General features: G+C 29.0%; 1 protein-coding gene across 2 annotated transcripts in view; it reads right to left on the bottom strand.

The window, feature by feature from the left end:
* The window catches only part of LOC119616323 (protein madd-4), a 123605-nt gene that overhangs the window by 7207 nt on the left and 96843 nt on the right, over nt 1-19555 (bottom strand). For both annotated transcript variants that reach the window (XM_037972679.1, XM_037972680.1), the window contains exon 15: nt 17477-17599. In XM_037972679.1, coding sequence (XP_037828607.1) covers nt 17477-17599 — 123 coding nt within the window. The remainder of the gene's footprint in view (nt 1-17476; nt 17600-19555) is intronic.

Below are 19555 nucleotides of genomic sequence, written 5' to 3' on the forward strand. Positions count from 1 at the left end.
TCTATTGGTCGGATTCATATAGGAGTGTAGATGACTTTTTTCAATGGCATTTATTTTGGCAATGAAAATTTTTTCTTATTTTGTTCGCCTTTAAAAATTGGGAATATTTTTTCAAAAATCTATGATGATGTTGTTATTAGAGGATTGTGGTAGGCTTTAAAGCCGCTCAAATACAATAAAGCCTTTTAGATTCAAAATTCTACTTATATACACGTAAGTAGACAAATTTTTGTTTATTGTTTTTATATTTACCGGATTTTTAAAAATGCCGCACAGTAACGGCAACAGTAACAAAAAAAAGTAAATCTGAATAACAACAAAAATTTAAAATATCGACTAAAAAATATAAAGCTCTACAACAGTTTTTTTTTTCATTACTTTATACATGAATTTTGCAATGATGTTGTATACAACAACAAACAACTTGCAGCCCAAAACAACACAGTACATTGATTTCCCAAGTGGCACTTAAAGTCTGAATATAGAGACAAATAAAAAAAGTAAGAAAAAAAAAAAAAAAAAAAAACAAATGCAACATGCTGGAGTACCCATATGAATTGGAATTTTATATAGTTTTTATAAATATTAGGTAAGCTTCCAAAAAAGCTTTAACTTAAATGAAAGTTGCGTTTTAGTTAATATTTTTATATCACCATCAAAGACCATTTATAAAGTATAAATTGATGATCCTGTTTATAATATTAAAAAGTGACAAAATTTTTCAAAAAAGCTTTCTGATCGTAGACACCCTAATAAATTTTGACATGTTTGTATATTTCTTTTACAAATTTTGCAAGCTTTGCAATGTTTGTTTAGTTTCTATGTGATTGTAGAAAATTCGGTGTCTGTGTATAGGATTTTTGTTTTCAATATTCAATTGTATTATTTACTAACACCTACACAAACATTTCCCTGTAATGCAGAGTAACTATACTGAACTACTTTGTAAAGTCTAGTGCGGAAAAATATCTTCCCTTTACATTACTTAGGGACTCTAAAGTAACGTAACCGTTAGTTTACTTGGGCTCAATATAGAGGTGTTTAGCATTACTTAAACATTTATAATTTCAAATTAGACAAGTTGTTAATACTTTAAAATAATACTTTGATTCCTTGCAACATTACAGGGTTGAATTTGTTTATTTATATGAAATGTATACAGTTTGTCTAACAACATGCCTTTGTGACAGTAATACTAAGTTGCACAGACTTTTGTGGTATTTCACAGTTTTAGTTTTTTCATACTTTTTAATATTTCTTTTATGAATGATTGTGTAGGCTATTAGTGTCCTTGTTGACAACGCAACGTTGTCAACTTTGCAACATTTCGTTGTCGAATTCTAAATTATATACACATCCGTTGTCTAAATGTTAACAACCGTGGTAAGCTCACTATTGGCAACAGATTGTTTGTCAATAGTAAGCTTACCACGTTTGTTAACATTTAGACAACGGATGTGTATAACATTTAGATTTCGACAACGAATTGTTGCAATGTTGTCAACATTACATAGTGTTGTCGTACGTATGTTTATACTCTGACAACGGATGGTATTGAAAAATTGTAAACTGTTTGGTGTCAATTTGGTACCAGGCGTGTATATTTCTTTTTCCCTCAAAAGCCCTATTCTGGGGCTACGACTGTATGGTGGCCATGCAAAATAATGGACCGATTTCAACCATTTTCAATAGCGTTCGTCCTTGGGTCGAAAGAAGAGTATGTGCCAAAATTCATCAAATTATCCTGTAGCGTATATTTGGATGTTAGATACATCAGCATAGTGGTGTACGGTAGAAAAATGTATAAGTTTTGCTTGAAAGCTACATGATAGGAAGACAGTAAAATTGTTTACTAATTAATCAAAAATTTTATACAAATTGTGGTCAATTTATTTTCATATAAAATACAAAAACACAAACAATAAAGCGTTAACAGTTTCCATGGAGTTCTGTTTAATAACTGTGTCTGATGGAGTATGAAATGTAAATATATTGTCTCCAACATACTATGTATCATATGATAACCCAACAAACATAAATATTTACTTCCGTATTCTTTAATGCTTAAAAATTTATAGACGGTTTAGTATAGGAAATTTGTAAAAACTGCTTAATAAACCATATATAGGGGGGTTAAACTAAAACTAAGACTCATAATTGCTATGTTTTGAAAATACAAAGTTGTATATTTCATAAGTTGAATTATATGTTTGCTGGGTTATTAATTTGAGTTTTATGTGAGGATGTCTTGGTTTACAGTGTTCGAGGAGAAAAACGCAGAAACTTTTCATATATTTTTCATTGACAGTAATCATGATTGTTATGGAAAATTGTCATATATACAATAAAACTTACTTCACTTTGATTTCAATACAATAGTTGTAGTAATTTGTTCAGTCTGGTGTAACTTTCTACCCCCATAAACTTTTAAATAATACAAGTCTTTGCACAATAGAACTGTGATGTGTAAAAACTATAGTAATAATAATAGTAGGTAATATGTATTTTTGGAAATTAATAAAAATAAAGTAACTTTATAAATTTTATAGTTAGATTGCGATCATTTTGGAAAAATAGGATCAAATTATAGGAAAAGCGGAGTCTATATCTACATAGTAAACTATATCTTATTTAAAAGCCCAAATCCCAAAAAACCGTTATAAATGAATCATAGTCTCTAGATGGAATTGAACCTGTAACCCTCTAACTTATAGAGTAGCATACCACCAATCATTTTAAGTACTCCCAAAATAAAACTTAATATTTTGTATATAATAATTTTGGAAAATGTTATTGCTTTGCATATGTGTAAAAATACCATAAATATTTGCTTGGTAGTCAGCAATAATAAATAACTCATAATACACATGTCATCAACAACATCAGCAGTGCTAACAAATCAATGATTTCCTAACCATTTGGGAATAGAAATTTATTCATTTAATAAAGTCAAATAAATTATCAAACACATAACGAGTTTTTTTTTTGTTTAACAAAAATTTGTATGCAAAAATTTAATTATCAGGGGACTTGTAGAATTCATCAACAGATATAATTCAGTCAGTCAGTGAAAACAGTGAACTAATTAAATACATTTACTTTTTTCGCGAATTGGAATTATTGAGGCATAAAGTGAACACACAAAATTTACATATCAAACTAAGTGAGGTAGGTGTTTTTTTTGTTTTGTTAAATGTGTATAAAAAAAATTCTAAAATAAATGCATGGATAAATATACATGGATAAATAGATAAACATATAAAATTAAGCTTAGTTAATGTGCGAATACACATGTATGCATGTGTATATTTAGTAGAAAAATATAACGTATGTTTGAAGGCATTTGAAAATAACCCTGCAGTTCCAGTTATATGTGCCAGATGACAATGAATTAGCTGACGACAGCTACACATTTGTTCCTTTACAAATGTACAGTTTACACGACCCTACTAGAATATTTGGGTTCTAACGTTAAATCTTCTGGGTTAAATATATTAATACATACATACGTAAGTGTAAATTTATTGTAAATACATACATGGGAATAACTATTTATGTATTGTTGTACATATAAAATATAAAATTATCTTACAATTGTATTGCTGTTAGCTTAAATAACACTAACATTTATAACAACACCATCATTATTAGCAACTTGAACTGCTAAAACACCCTCAAATATACAACTTACGAGTATGTAGGTAAGTGTAATGACAATCACATGTATGTAGGTATTTGCTACTGCTGCTGTTGTGATGATGATATTTAGTTCCTGTGTATATTTTAACATTTTAAGCATCATCTGTTTTAAATGTTAGCCATCATTTAGATATGCTTGTTATAGTTGCTATAGTTATTATTGTTGTTCTATTTAACAACGACAATACACGGAAACGGAAGTGCGCAACAACGGTGATGACAAATTCAATGCAGCAGTAAACATCACAATTGACACAACTGTGTAATACTAATACACAATAAATAACATACACATACATACATCATCTATAAACACACATGAATGGACAAATTCATATTTGCGTTGTTAAAACATATTTGTATGTTTGAGTTTACTATTGTTACGTTGGTGTGTGTTGGTATGAGTTGGCGTAACTATTAAAATGAAACAAAAATTGTTGTAAAATGTATCTCTTCAATTTGAATGCATTTCAAATGTTTATCGCTATTTTGTGTTGTTGATGCTGCTGCGAGTTTTCAACACCATCTGTTTAATAGTCCAATAATTCGAATAATGAGTTAAATGAATAGAACTGTATATGGATTTACGGTTTAGTGATTGTTACATTTAAACTTTTTATCTGCAATTTACATGTTTGTTTAGGTACGTGGTTATATTTAAATGTCAAAATAGTCCTATTTTCTAAACTTATTTTCCGTTTTGGTTTGGGCAAAGATATTTCAACTTAACCCGACTTGACAAGAGATTTACGTGAGTTTATGTTTCTTCATAAGACTGTACTCGTTTATGAACAATTTTTTAACAATTTTACTGTAAAATTTATAAACAGAATTTTGGCTGTTTCTAAGAATTTTGCTTTACAAAGAGGAGTAGTGTTGAACCCTAAATTTCATAATAAAATATCAAAGTTGTTTTTTTTTATTCCACCGACATGTTGCACGCAACACAAATATATGTAAATAAAAAATATTTACATACATGAGTACATTATTTGTATACCAATATCAAATAGACAGGAAAAAACTCAATATGAACGTTGATTTAATGTTCAAACAAAAGAAGCATGTGTGTGTGTGTGTATATGAAAGTAAATTTTTATATTTTTAAAATAAAGTTAAATGCTAACAATAAACTACAAATATTCATAGAATTTATGTATATTTATCAGTAAGTGTACATACATATATACAAATGTATATGAATATAAATATATTGCAGGGAAAACGAGTTCGAGGGAGTTAAGCAGTGAATTATGGTACCACATATGAAATATGGAATGCAATGTATATACATACATGAACCCTGCAGTACGCAGGAATACTAAAGTTATGATGGACTCCCCTATTCCTTGCTTGCTGCTTTTAAGTGATGAGTAACTTGCACTCTACATTGTAAAGATTTTATACTTGTCAAAAGAACTAAAATTCTAGTCCATAAAGTAGTCTGAGGTTTCGACCAAAGAGTGTTTTGAAAGGATACATTACATTCATGCAAAAGTTCTGTGTAGAAACTGGTATAAATGCACACATGAATAACTGCAAAAAAAAAAAAAAATCCAAACAGGAGAATTTTAAACGCGTTAAACAAATACAAACATAAATAATAAATACAAACCACACTATTGCAGTGCACCGCATATGTACGTACAATACATAAACCTATTTGCGATATATACAAACATTAGTATGTATTGTATATAGAACTTTAAATAAACTCGCTAAATATAGTTGTACTAACTATTATTTATGTTTATGTATTTGTTTCATCACAGCCTGGGGAACAGTATAATTTGAACTCTCTACCTATAGACAGACCGAAAGATAGTTAGAATATTTAGCTAGAAATAAATATAAAGCCAGAAATAGAACTTTGCATTTTACTTTAACCTTTAAACATAAGCATAATGATTTTCCTCAGGTATACTATATACAATTTGATTGTATATACATATGTATTTATGTGAATTGTAATAGTAAATATATGTATTTGGTACTTTATATACATATAATAACTCTTTTATATAAACCGCTTTTAGGCGTTTGCTAGTTATGATGCTCCAATTGTAAGGATACCCGTAGTGGCAGCAGCAGTTAGTTTAAACTTTAACGTGATAGTTAAAGAAATGGTAAGAAGTGTGAGTTTACAAGGGGAAAATCAAATAAAAAGGAGTTTTAGTTTTTACCAAGAATATATAATTGTAATAAAGAAATAAATATGAAATTTGCAGAAAATTGCATGAAAATTATAAACAAATTATTTGAAATATGAAATTTATGAAAAATTTTCTAAGAATATGAAATTAACCTAAAATTTTCTATAAACTAGAAATTTATTAAAAATTTTACAAAATATACAATTTTTCAAAAAATTCTAAGAATTCCACAAAGATTTTCCTCTGAATTTCTTTGAAATAAAAACCTTTGTTAGCAAATATGCCAGGATATTTTTACAACTTTATTTTAGCAAGTATGTATGTACATTAGGGTGGCCCCGTAATGGAAATTGCTAATATTTTCACCGAAGTTACATTCTAAGTTACCATTACACAAAATGTTTGTCCTGACGTCAATATTTGGCGAGCTGGATGAAAGGATAAAAATGTCATTTTTATTGAATTTTGAAAAACGGAAAAAACCGTTTCGGTAAATTTTATTGGGCATTATTATGTGTTAATTCCAATGAATTACTTATATTAAATTCATCTGTGTTAAAATGTAAAAAATCTAAATATTTTCCATAAAATTAGAAAATTTCAATTACTTTTCCTGTTATACAAAAATTTCTGATATGCTACTGAAAGCGTCTCTCAAGGACGTTTCTTATGATACCTAACTTTCATATTGTTCCTTTGGAAGAAATATGCAAAAATTATAAAAATCTCAAAAAAAGGACCTTTTAATCCTTTTATCCAGCTCACCAAATATTGACGGTAGGACAAAAATTTTGAGAAACGGTATCTTAGAATCAATTAAACCTTAATTTTAGTTGGGAATATTGACACCTTATTTGTCCTCCCTACAAACTAGGCCACCCTAATGTACATATGTCTTTTTTCTGCAATTTTCTTTTGGTGCAGAAAAAGCTATAAATTATGCAACTAATCTGTAACTGTGTTTAACTAAGTTGAACATTTAATACACATTTTTTTTTTTCATTTTACATAAAACAGTTGTGTATTTCAATAAAGCAGTTTAAGTATTTTTATGTCTAGATACCTTTGCAATAGACCAAGACAACTTGGAAAATGGGTTATCTTTCTTTTTAGTACAATTTTTTCCAAAAGCAAATATTTTTTCTAAAAAATAAATCTTTACAAGAAAATTTGATCAGACCAAATAAAATGCTTCAAAATTTATTTAACATTTAACTTTAAGAACTTATTTGCAACTGTAATCATATTAATAAACATACACTCTCGCATACATTTGTTATTTCCTGACATATACATATACCGACATACATATATTCATACATCAATAAATTTTCATTTATATTTAGTTATATGGCATACATTTCATATTCAATTCCTGATATATATTTTTTTTGATTTTATTGCTACAGAACAAAATGTTGATTTTGATTTCATGTAGGAAAATTTCCTTTCAACTTTTATATTTGAATTTTTCATAATTTTGTATAAAATTTAACCCAGTTTCTGATATAAATACAAAAAAAAAAAAGAAACAGGAAAAAAGAAATCACTTACAAACATGTTCGAAGCTTAATTTATGACAGACAGAAAGACTGAGGTGTCATAGTATATTTATTGTACATATACAGTGTTAACTAAAACTAGCTGATTAAAAGTTGTTATATAAAATATATAATATATTTTGCACTCTTTATCACTGGGATTTGAAAATAAACGAAATTTGTAAATTAAAGGATAAATTTGTAAAAGATTGTCCAACTACTTCAAGGATATTAACTAGTTATCGAACACAATTTTAGTCAGTTTTATCCGCTAGTGTAAAGTACATATGTTTACTTGTGATAGTGTGCATGGGAGTTTTTGTGGTATTTGTGCAGTCTGTGTGAACAGATTTTCAATTATGAATTTAACTTTAAAATACCATTTATACACATGTAGCTCGGCAAAAATCCAGAAAAAAACTTACGAAATTACAGAAAAACATACTTACGAATGAATGAATAAATGAATGAATGTATGTATGAACAAAATATATGTATGTATGTAAAAGTGTTGAACTCAACACTTACATAAATTGTGAGAACTTTAGATTGTTGTTTTTGTGGCGTACAAAAAATATATTAACTTTTTCATATGTACATATGTAGGTAGAAAATTACCAGTAGTTCGGGGAACTGAAGTTCACAAAAAATATGATATTTGTCAAACATTTTCTATTAATATAAAATGTATTAAATTTTTATACCCTACACCACTTTAGTGGGGACAGTATAATGAGTTTGTGTAACGCACAACAATATTGTTCCTGTACTCACCTTAAAGTATACCAATGGGCCCAGAATCATTTTCTGAGTCGATTTAGCTATGTCCGTCCGTCTGTCTGTCTGCCCATCTGACCGTCCGTCCATGTAAACCTTGTAATCAAACTACAGGTCGCAATTTTATACGTAATTCAATGAAATTCGGTACATGATCTTCTATTGTCCCAGGGACGAAGCCTACTGAAAACGGCCTATTATTTCACCTAGCCCCCATACAACTGAACCCCCGATTAGTATGAAATTTCCCAAAACTGTTCTATAAGTAAGAAGTTAACTTTTCAAAGAGATTAGTAAATAGTTCTAGAAGTACACTTTAAAATGTCTTCTTTTCAGTTTCATTAGAAACAGTAAAGTGAAGATTGATTTCATCTCTATATTTCTGATACACATTAAAGTGATGATTGATCTTCTCTCCTCATTATAATCACAAAGTTTAACACATGCCTCAAAAAGTATTCATTGACTCCCTGCAAAACTGCAGGGTAATTAGTACGTTTAACAATTTATAAGTAAGAAAATTTTATTCAAGTGTTCGTGTGTAAGTTGTTGGCATGACCAACCAACTCATATTATAAACTAATTACTGGTATTAAAATTTCCATATTCAATGCTTTCAAATAAAGAAAAAAAAAACTTTTGAATACATTTATGTCGGTGTAAGAGAGTGCATCCTGTAAATGTTGCACACACACATGCAATTAACTTGCCACATTTTGTTGTTGCTGTTTTTGTTTTTTTCCATTTTACGTGTTAGTAGTTGTGTGATAAATCTACATGTCTTCTTCACTTTTATGATATTAATTTATCATATCATTCGTATGATTTTACTCTTTTGGTTTCATTTATTTATATATGAATTTATTTGGATGTATGTGAGAATGTATGTGAAAATTCTATTTGTTTTACGCTCTAAAAAGTATTTTCATTTTATATTTTCTGTCACTCAGTTTGTTGTTTGATTTAAATCATATTTTTAATGTGACTCTATTAATTCTACCAAACATATTAAAATGTCTAAATGTTAGGATTTCTACCATAAATTATAGAAGAATATTTAATTTATTACAGGTTAGTTGATAAATCCATTAAAATATAAATGTATCTGGCATTATGTGAATGTTTGTTTATATATCACAATGAACTCAAGCTGACAAAGTTGTTGAAAGGAAAATTAATAAAATTTTTATATGAAAGATATAAAAATTAAGGTATGTATATGTTAAAGAAATAATTACAACAACTTGATAACATTTTCCTCTAAAGTAGTTTAGGATATGTAGAATTAAAGGATAATAAATCCTGTTTGTATCTTTATCATTTTAACAATTTATTGACAAACTTTTTGTTTTCATATCAAAGCAATTGAAAATGTATGAAAATGAAACAGAAATTATAAAATTTTAAACATCAAATTTTTATTTTTATAAAATCTTTTGAACTTTGTAGTCTTTAATTATGTTTACACTAGATATTAATCATCAAAACTTATATATTTATGTTTTTTTTCTAAAACCTTGTAATGATTAATTTCTATTAAAGTTATGCTTAGTTATTGTTACAACATAATACATATTAAGGATTATAATGATAATCATGCTAAGAATAACAACAAGTGCATACTCTTCCTCACCCTACCCCCTAAAACTATGCAGCAAAAGAGAAAAATGGTACGCAAGTATGTATGTGTAAAGGATATAAGTTTTGTTTTGTTTTGTTTATAGTTGTAGGGAATAATATAATCTATTGAATGTACGCGGTGGTATGCACGAACATGAACAAATATGTTATTCCTCGCAGCTTAGAGAAGAGCAGAAAACACTAACAAAAAGAAAATGAGGTCACACTTAAGTGCCACTAGAGACTGGTTGTTGGTAATGAGGAAACTTGTCAACATCATCACAGTTATAGATAGACACACTGTAGTCATATGGGTGTGAGTTTTGTATTCACTTTTTCTTTTAGCTTTTATGTTTCTATCTTATTTGTTTTGTTTTATGTTATAATAAATAAATAATCTTAAAGTAAAGTATACACTAACTAGTAAATATTTAAATACTTACTTACATACATACATATGTGTAGATTTGAGCGACTTAAAATAGTTTATTTTTGTGATTCTAAGTAATGTTTTTAATGTATTTGCAGAAATATTATAAGCTAGGCTAAAAGGAGCATGAGAAATAGTGTATCAGATTCGCAAAAAAAATACACCTAAGTTTCTAAGCCCCGAGTGGCCAAAACTAGACTATAGACTAGACTATAGACTTGACTATAGACTAGACTATAGACTAGACTATAGACTAGACTACAGACTAGACTATAGACTAGATAGACTAGACTATAGACTAGACTATAGACTAGACTATAGACTAGACTATAGACTAGACTATAGACTAGACTATAGACTAGACTATAGACTAGACTATAGACTAGACTATAGACTAGACTATAGACTAGACTATAGACTAGACTATAGACTAGACTATAGACTAGACTATAGACTAGACTATAGACTAGACTATAGACTAGACTATAGACTAGACTATAGACTAGACTATAGACTAGACTATAGACTAGACTATAGACTAGACTATAGACTAGACTATAGACTAGACTATAGACTAGACTATAGACTAGACTATAGACTAGACTATAGACTAGACTATAGACTAGACTATAGACTAGACTATAGACTAGACTATAGACTAGACTAGACTATAGACTAGACTATAGACTAGACTATAGACTAGACTATAGACTAGACTATAGACTAGACTATAGACTAGACTATAGACTAGACTATAGATAGACTATAGACTAGACTAGACTATAGACTAGACTATAGACTAGACTATAGACTAGACTATAGACTAGACTATAGACTATACTATAGACTAGACTATAGACTAGACTATAGACTAGACTATAGATTAGACTATAGACTAGACTATAGATTAGACTATAGACTAGACTATAGACTAGACTATAGACTAGACTATAGACTAGACTAGACTATAGACTAGACTATAGACTAGACTATAGACTAGACTATAGACTAGACTATAGACTAGACTATAGACTAGACTATAGACTAGACTATAGACTAGACTATAGACTAGACTATAGACTAGACTATAGACTAGACTATAGACTAGACTATAGACTAGACTATAGACTAGACTATAGACTAGACTATAGACTAGACTATAGACTAGACTATAGACTAGACTATAGACTAGACTATAGACTAGACTATAGACTAGACTATAGACTAGACGATAGACTAGACTATAGACTAGACGAGAGACTAGACTATATACTAGACTATAGACTAGACTATAGTACTAGGACTATAGACTAGACTATAGACTAGACTATAGACTAGACTATAGACTAGACTATAGACTAGACTATAGACTAGACTATAGACTAGACTATAGACTAGACTATAGACTAACTATAGACTAGACTATAGACTAGACTATAGACTAACTATAGACTAGACTATAGACTAGACTATAGACTAACTATAGACTAGACTATAGACTAGACTATAGACTAGACTATAGACTAGACTATAGCTAGACTATAGACTAGACTATAGACTAGACTATAGACTAGACTATAGACTAGACTATAGACTAGACTATAGACTAGACTATAGACTAGACTATAGACTAGACTATAGACTAGACTATAGACTAACTATAGACTAGACTATAGACTAGACTATAGACTAGACTATGACTAGACGAGAGACTAGACTATAGACTAGACTATAGACTAGACTAGAGACTAGACTATAGACTAGACTATAGACTAGACTATAGACTATAGAACTAGACTAGAATAGACACTATAGACTAGACTATAGACTAGACTATAGACTAGACTATAGACTAGACTATAGACTAGACTATAGACTAGACTAAAGTTTAGACCCTTGACTAGACCATAGACTACACTATAGAGATCTTTCTTGGGCCTGTGTATGTTGAAAACAGAGTCTGTGGTTTTAGTTAGAAATTCCAATAGTTATTCCCTATAAATTGGGCCCTCCTAATGTTCAATTATTTATATGTATATTTACAGGTACTTTTGTTTATATACATATAAATGGAATGGTATCAACAATGTATGCATAAATAAATAATATGTACTTGAAAGTGGGATAAAAGGACTCAGATCAGTTAATTCGTAAATTATTTAGTAAAAGAATTTTGTGGATAACAAAGTTTAACTGATCTCTATCCATATTGTTTTGTGGATTTGTTAAATGTGTAAATATATTTTTATGTAAATGATATAAATTTTTGCTTTGTATGATTTAGTAAATAAATAATAGTAATAAAACAAAGCCAGTGTATTTGTAGTAAATATTATAACTAAATTAAAACTAGTAAACTGTACATTTAGAAAAACAAAAAGATATTAAAGAAAAGGGTAGACAAAGAGATAATGAAATGTTCTAGTTATTTACTAAAATTTGCTTAAAATTTGTTTAAAGAATATTATATTCCTTTTTGTTTTTGGGGCATGCATTTGACCAATTGTTTATAGCGATTAGAGTTAGCTTTTAGACATTTGGGCGAATGTGTTGAGATTAAGTTGTAATGTTTTAGTGTAAATATATGAAATTTTGTTGGTGGGTTGTTTAGTGCTAGAACACAATAGCAAAAATCAAATTTAAACTAAACTAATTTATTAAATCTTGCGATTTTAATAACAACTAAAATCCCATTTATTTTGCATCGAAAATGCTTGTTTTTTTTTCTCTAAAGAAACTAAAAGTAGAAAAATAAATAAAATTTGTTTTGTTACCTAGTGAAAATTTGATGAAATGATTTGTTTTGTATTTTATGTAGAATATATAGAGAGTTTAAGAGTGGAGTAGTTGTTGTAGTAGAGTTAAAGTTGTCGTTATATAAAAACGCGGTGTAAACCAGTGGCGGTGAATGAACAAGAAGTTTAAAATTGTTGTTGCAGGAAGGAAACGAAAAAAATAGAAGAAACATAAAGAAATAAAAAATGCATAACATTTTTACAATAACTAACTATAGATTTGACTGTAGAGTGGTTGAATATTTTGGCACTTGTGTTTGAAAGATGTTTGTTGGAAAGGTAAGGACTTGGGAAAGCTAAAATACCAGGTGGAGATATATGTATTTTACTACTCTTAAAAAATACTCTAAATATATCACAGAAAAACATTTGCAAAATTGGAAAAATACAGTATATACAAGGAAGGTTAATAGATATTTAAATAGGTTTTATGAATGTATTTTCAGATGTCCCAATAAGCTTAAAAAACTTTAGTTTCTTGCAAAAAAAGTCAATATGTTTTTGTGTAATTATTAAACCAATTTATTGAAGGACTTAAAACTGCTTCCAAATAAGCACACTTCATATAAAAATCATGCCTTTTTTCAGGAAGAGAGTAAGTACTACAACTAAGAATGAGAAAGCTAATTCTCTGCTAGTATAAACGTGAATAAATATTACTCTCTCCTTTACAGGATAAGTAGTTTTGAATTATTATAAAAATAGTAAATAAATATACTTATTGAAAGGATAAATATTTAAATTATGTTCGAATAAATGTTTGATTATTGCTTTGTTTTTTTTAGCAATTATTTCTGAAATTTAATTGTCCATATTTAATTACAATTTAAACATTTTGTTTTGTATGTATTTCAAACAAAACTATTTATCACTATTAGTTGTCAAAAATTTGTTTACGCTAATTAAAATATTTGATTACCCAATTCATAAACTATTTATTTATATGTATGTATATGTTAAACTTTTTTCAAACAAAAAAACCACAAATCATTTTATTTGTTTATGTTGCAAAAATTTTTATGAAAATTAATTCATAAATGAACGAAAAATCTTTATCAATTTTAACTAAACAAATAAATGATATGATTTTGCAAATATTTTGTTATTTATGCTATAAAAATAAATTTAAATGTCAGGTTTTATGTGGCAAATTTTACATTAAATAATTTTCAATAAATTGAAAACAAACATTTACAGACAAATAGTAATTATTTGTTTTAAAAAAACTAATTATGACAAATGCCAACTAATAAATGTAAACATATATTTCAAAAAAGCTCACCTTTTTTAAAGGCGGAAACAAAGATTATAGAGATTAGATAAACACTTTTTTTGTATAAAATGAGTTTTAAATTATGTGTTGTTGTTGAAAAAAAAGTGTGAAAAAAATACAATACAAATGTTAATAAAAGTGCTTTAAATAATTTGTTTGTTACAAAAAAATTAAGCAGTAAATTTAATTCATTATCAAACAAATGTCATAGAAAATAAATCACAAATGAAAAACTGAAAAATGTTGTATAAATGATGAATATGATAAAAATAACAAATCACTTTATCTAAAAGAACAAATAAAATTGAGTTTAAACTAAATAGCAGCTAGTTTCCTTTGTTGCCAAACGGAAACGGATGTAAAACACAAGAAAACAAAAAGAACCAAAACAAACAAACTTATAAAACAAGCAAAGCAACATGTTTTACTAAAACAAAAATAAACTAACAAGAATACTTGGAAAGAAGTATGTATATATAAGGAAATAATGGTGGTGATGGTCCCATATACTATATATATGTAGATGAAGAGGTTGTAGTTCCAGTAAGAAAACAAAAGAAAAAAAGTAACATAGACTAGCAAATAATAAACAATGTAAAAACCACAATACAAACTTGCTACAAACCAAGAACAAAAACAAAAAAATTCTTTAGAAAAAGGTTAAAAACTATGAAAATGCAAAAAAAAAAAACTAAACAAATGTTTGGCGGGGTCTAACAAAAACTTGTATTTTCTTGGTTTATTTCAGAAATGGAATATAACACAATGAGTTCTAAAATGAAAAGTGTGATAGTAATAATAACAATGCAAACGTGCAACAGAAATGAAAGGCCAACAGAAAAAACACAACTTTAAAACAATATAAAATTAGAAACAACTCATAACAATAATAAAAAAAGTGGAGAGAAAAAAATTAACAGAAAACTTTTATACTTTTAAAAAGAAAATAATAAAAAATTAAACTTTTTTCATATTTCCTTTAAAAGATGAATGAATGATTTTTTTTTTGTTACAAAATCTACAGAAAAAAATATAAATATTAGTTGAGGAAAAAGTAGTTTCATATTTCATATTGCTTAGAACTCTGGACAACAAACAAAAAGTTTGTCAAAGTTGAGAGTCTAAAGTAACTGACTAGATTTCTGGAATAGTCAGGTGTTAGCACCAGGCTTGATTACTCCGATAGCTTCTGGAACAACAACAACAACCACATTAATTAAAGCTATCGCATAGCACCAAATACTTGGGCGTTATACTAAACAAGAAGCTATCCTCGAGCACAAATGTGCTCTCTAGAGCATCTAAAGCCATTGCGGCGCTTTATGTCTGTAGAAAGGACATAGGATCATTCTGGGTTTTAAGTCCGAATAATGCTTACTGGCTCTTTGATGCTGTTACTAAAACAATAATGATGTATGGGATAGTTATCTGTTGGCATGCGCTTGAAAAAGCGTAACTCAGGGAACACATTGAAAAGGTCATAAGATCTTCTGCGCTTCTCATTACCGTTGTTCTTAGAACAATACCATCAAAGGCGTTGTTTACTATGCTCGACTGGCTTCCAGTTGACCTACTAGCCAAACAACTGGCTATGTCCACTGCGGCCAGATTGGATCTAACAGGCAAGTGGAATAACTGTGCCATAGGTCATGCGAAGATCATGGATCTTCTACCGTCATCAGTACAATAGTATCCTGGAACCGTTTGTAAAGAGAAAAATCCGATATTATATATTTACTGAGTCTCAAGAAAGCATCCTTCCGTCAAACAATTATTTCCGTGTGTATATCAAAGATCCAAGACGACAAAGGGAGTTGGCGGTAAAATCTCTTTCCTTCTCAATGATGACTGTAATATCCTTCAAGCTGAAGTATCAGCGATAAAGAGGGCGTCGAATTGGCTGATAGTACCTTAGGCATATCTAAAAGGGATATCAGAACTTATACCGATAGTCAAGCTGCTATTAAATGAATATGGCTCTCAACAAGATGGCGAGACATTCGAACATCACCCTAATTTAGGTCAGGGGACACAGGAGCAACAATGTTACTGACACTATGGCACAAGCTGGAACCTCGCTTAGCGAATTGGAAATAGATCAGCTCTGTGGCGTTCCACTTCTTGCATTGAAAACGCAGATTAACGAGTACTGCTACTCTATTGTTTATGACCGTTGATCGCGTGAGCACACTTGCATGATAGCTAGAGTGCTGTGGCCCCATATGGATCCATGCAGGTCTAACTTTCTTATTGATCTTCATAGATTACAACTAGGTTAGCTGGTATAAGGTGTTACTGTTCATTGTAGACGCATTGGTGTCCTTTCAATCACTTCTGTAGGAGTTGTCAGAATCTCTGTAATTATCCTGCCTTGGCTGAGTTCCGTATTCGGAAGCTTGGGTCGGCTTGCGTTGGCGATCTATTCCAATTTTTCGAATATTCCATTGAAACGCCTTATTGCGTTCATTAATTTATCAGATTGGGTGTGCATTTTGAATTCCCACTAAGTAGGATGTAATCCTTCAGTCACAGTTGTAACTTGCAGTGCAATCTTGCCTGGCTCTTCTCCTGGACCATTTTAATTTTCTTACTCTTCTTCTATATTCTCTCTTTTATACTTTTTTCTATTTTTCTTTTTCTTCTTCAAGGTATTTTTACAAAGGGATCAACTTGGACTCAAGTAAAGCCGGATTTGGCTACCTGTAACAACCTAACCAAATCTTTATGTAACTTTGATTTCCATCAGAAAATTACTGATGACATCTGTCATTCAAAAAATATCTTTGTCAATCTCTAGTTTAAATTAGCCTCTATTCTGCTATATAGAATAACCAATTAAAATACGAAATTACTTTTTCCTTCAACTTAATTTATTTAAAAAATTATACATTCAACAAAAAACTGTTGCAGCAGCAATGGTAATAAAAAAATTAACATCAACAACAACTCCCCAAAGAAAAGGCTGCTGCAAATTAAAACAAAACAAAACAAAACAGGCAACAAAAAAAAAAAAAAAAACACTCAAATATGTATACAAAACTAAAAACGCCACTGACTCCATTCAGTTTAAACATCAAAAACCAACCAAAGTCGTAACAAAAGAAAAAAAAAAAAAACGACGAAAACAAAACATAGAAATAAATTAACATAAGACTATTTAACACGCTATTAATAGGAGAATACCTCACCTGTAGGTTACTGAGTAAAGCCTGAAAATATGGCATGGCCAACAATGTATTGGTGCGGCTGCTACCACTACTAGCACTAGGCTGTGGCAAACCATCCTGGGCCTGCTGCACTAAATGTGAATGCTAAACGAGGAAACGGGAACACAAAAAAAAAAAACAACAAAAAAGGAAATACCAAATGACGGGGAGAGATAGAAAAGAAGAAGAAAAAAGACAACAATTTTTTTACATTTTACTTATTATGTATACAGTACAATAAGAGCAATAAAAAGGTTATAGCTTAAAAAATATACCAAATTAAAACAAGTATTGGGGGTAAGTAAAATTTTTGGGATTTTAGGTTTTAGCTTTTTATCTACTGCTTAGAATTATTTATGCTTAAATTAAATAACTTCTTTTAATTTTATTTAATTGTTTTAAAAATTTTTCTTAACACCTTTTGTTAGAAAACTATAAACCAAAAAATACTTGTTAAAACATTTATGTTATGGCTGCAATATTATTCATTTTTAGCACTTATGTTTTTCAACTAAAGTTTTTTTTACTTTGTTTTACACTTTAATAATAAAAAATACATATAACAGCATAGTACAATAATACAAAAAAAATTTATATAGTTTTAAGAGTTTGCTTAAACGATTTTTAAATGGATTTTTATTCATAAACAACTTAATACAAGTATCTGCTAGTGTTGCAAGCAAAAACAAAACAAAATTAAACGAGGAAGAGGGAGAGAGAGTTCAATTGAAAGAGATAAATGATAAACCACAAAGTTTTCCACTTTAACTTTAATTGAGAGTTGCTTGGTAAAAGGAAAATCTACAATGTATTGCTATACACTTGTTAGCTAAATGTTTGGGTTTTAGACTAAATCAAAATAGAAAAAAAAAATAGCTAGAAAAACCAACAATAGTTTAAAAATGCCAAACAAATTTCACCACTTGCTAATAAAAGTGAACAGCTCCCTTTTATAGCAAAGAGCTAAAGAGGAGAGAACGTAGAAAGGTTTAGAAATAAAAATTATTTCGCAGTTATAAGGATTTATTTTATTTAAGGTTTAGTTGACAAAATAATAATTTAAGGTTTATAACATTTTTAATGACAAATATATTTTCAATGAGAGAGAGGGGCTGAGTTTTAGATACTTTAAAGTTCAAAGAAGTAGAAAAACAACAAATAAGAATGCTATATTCGGCTATGCCGAATCTTATATACTCTTTATGCCAAACAAATTTCACCACTTGCTAATAAAAGTGAACAGCTCCCTTTTATAGCAAAGAGCTAAAGAGGAGAGAACGTAGAAAGGTTTAGAAATAAAAATTATTTCGCAGTTATAAGGATTTATTTTATTTAAGGTTTAGTTGACAAAATAATAATTTAAGGTTTATAACATTTTTAATGACAAATATATTTTCAATGAGAGAGAGGTGCTGAGTTTTAGATACTTTAAAGTTCAAAGAAGTAGAAAAACAACAAATAAGAATGCTATATTCGGCTATGCCGAATCTTATATACTCTTTAACGTAGTTTTTTTAAACATTGTGATAAACAACAAAAACATGCTAAACGTTGTTTTTGTTTCAATCGTTAACAAGCGACAACAACGTACATACAATCCAGCACAAACTTCGGTTGTTGTTGTTATCTTGTTTCTACATGCAAAATATTCTCTTTTTTTGATGAAATTTTCAGTTGCTGTCTCGGATTTTTGCTTGTATCTACGTTATTTATGGACGGATTTTGCTGATTTTAAATAAGAAACTTCTCGAAAGCATGTCTGACAGAATTATTGAAGTTTTGCATCACGGAGATACCTGATGTCTTCAGAAAACTGATTTCAACAGACACACAGACGGACAGACAGACAGACGGATGGACATGGTTAATCGACTCTGCTATCTATAAGGATCCAGAATATATATACTTTATGGGATCGGAAAATAATATTGTGGAAATTACAAACGGAATGACAAACTTACTAAGGTGAAGGGTATAAAAAACATACTATTTCAGTATCCTTTTTAGTTTAGTATCTCTTTAATTTTCTTGTAAGAGTAGTATATGGATTGCTGACAGACT

This window comes from Lucilia sericata, unplaced genomic scaffold, assembly GCF_015586225.1.
Source record: "Lucilia sericata isolate MDLA Ls3-8-SP2 unplaced genomic scaffold, ASM1558622v1 Contig000067F_arrow, whole genome shotgun sequence".
In the NCBI taxonomy this organism is placed as follows: Eukaryota; Metazoa; Arthropoda; class Insecta; order Diptera; family Calliphoridae; genus Lucilia; species Lucilia sericata.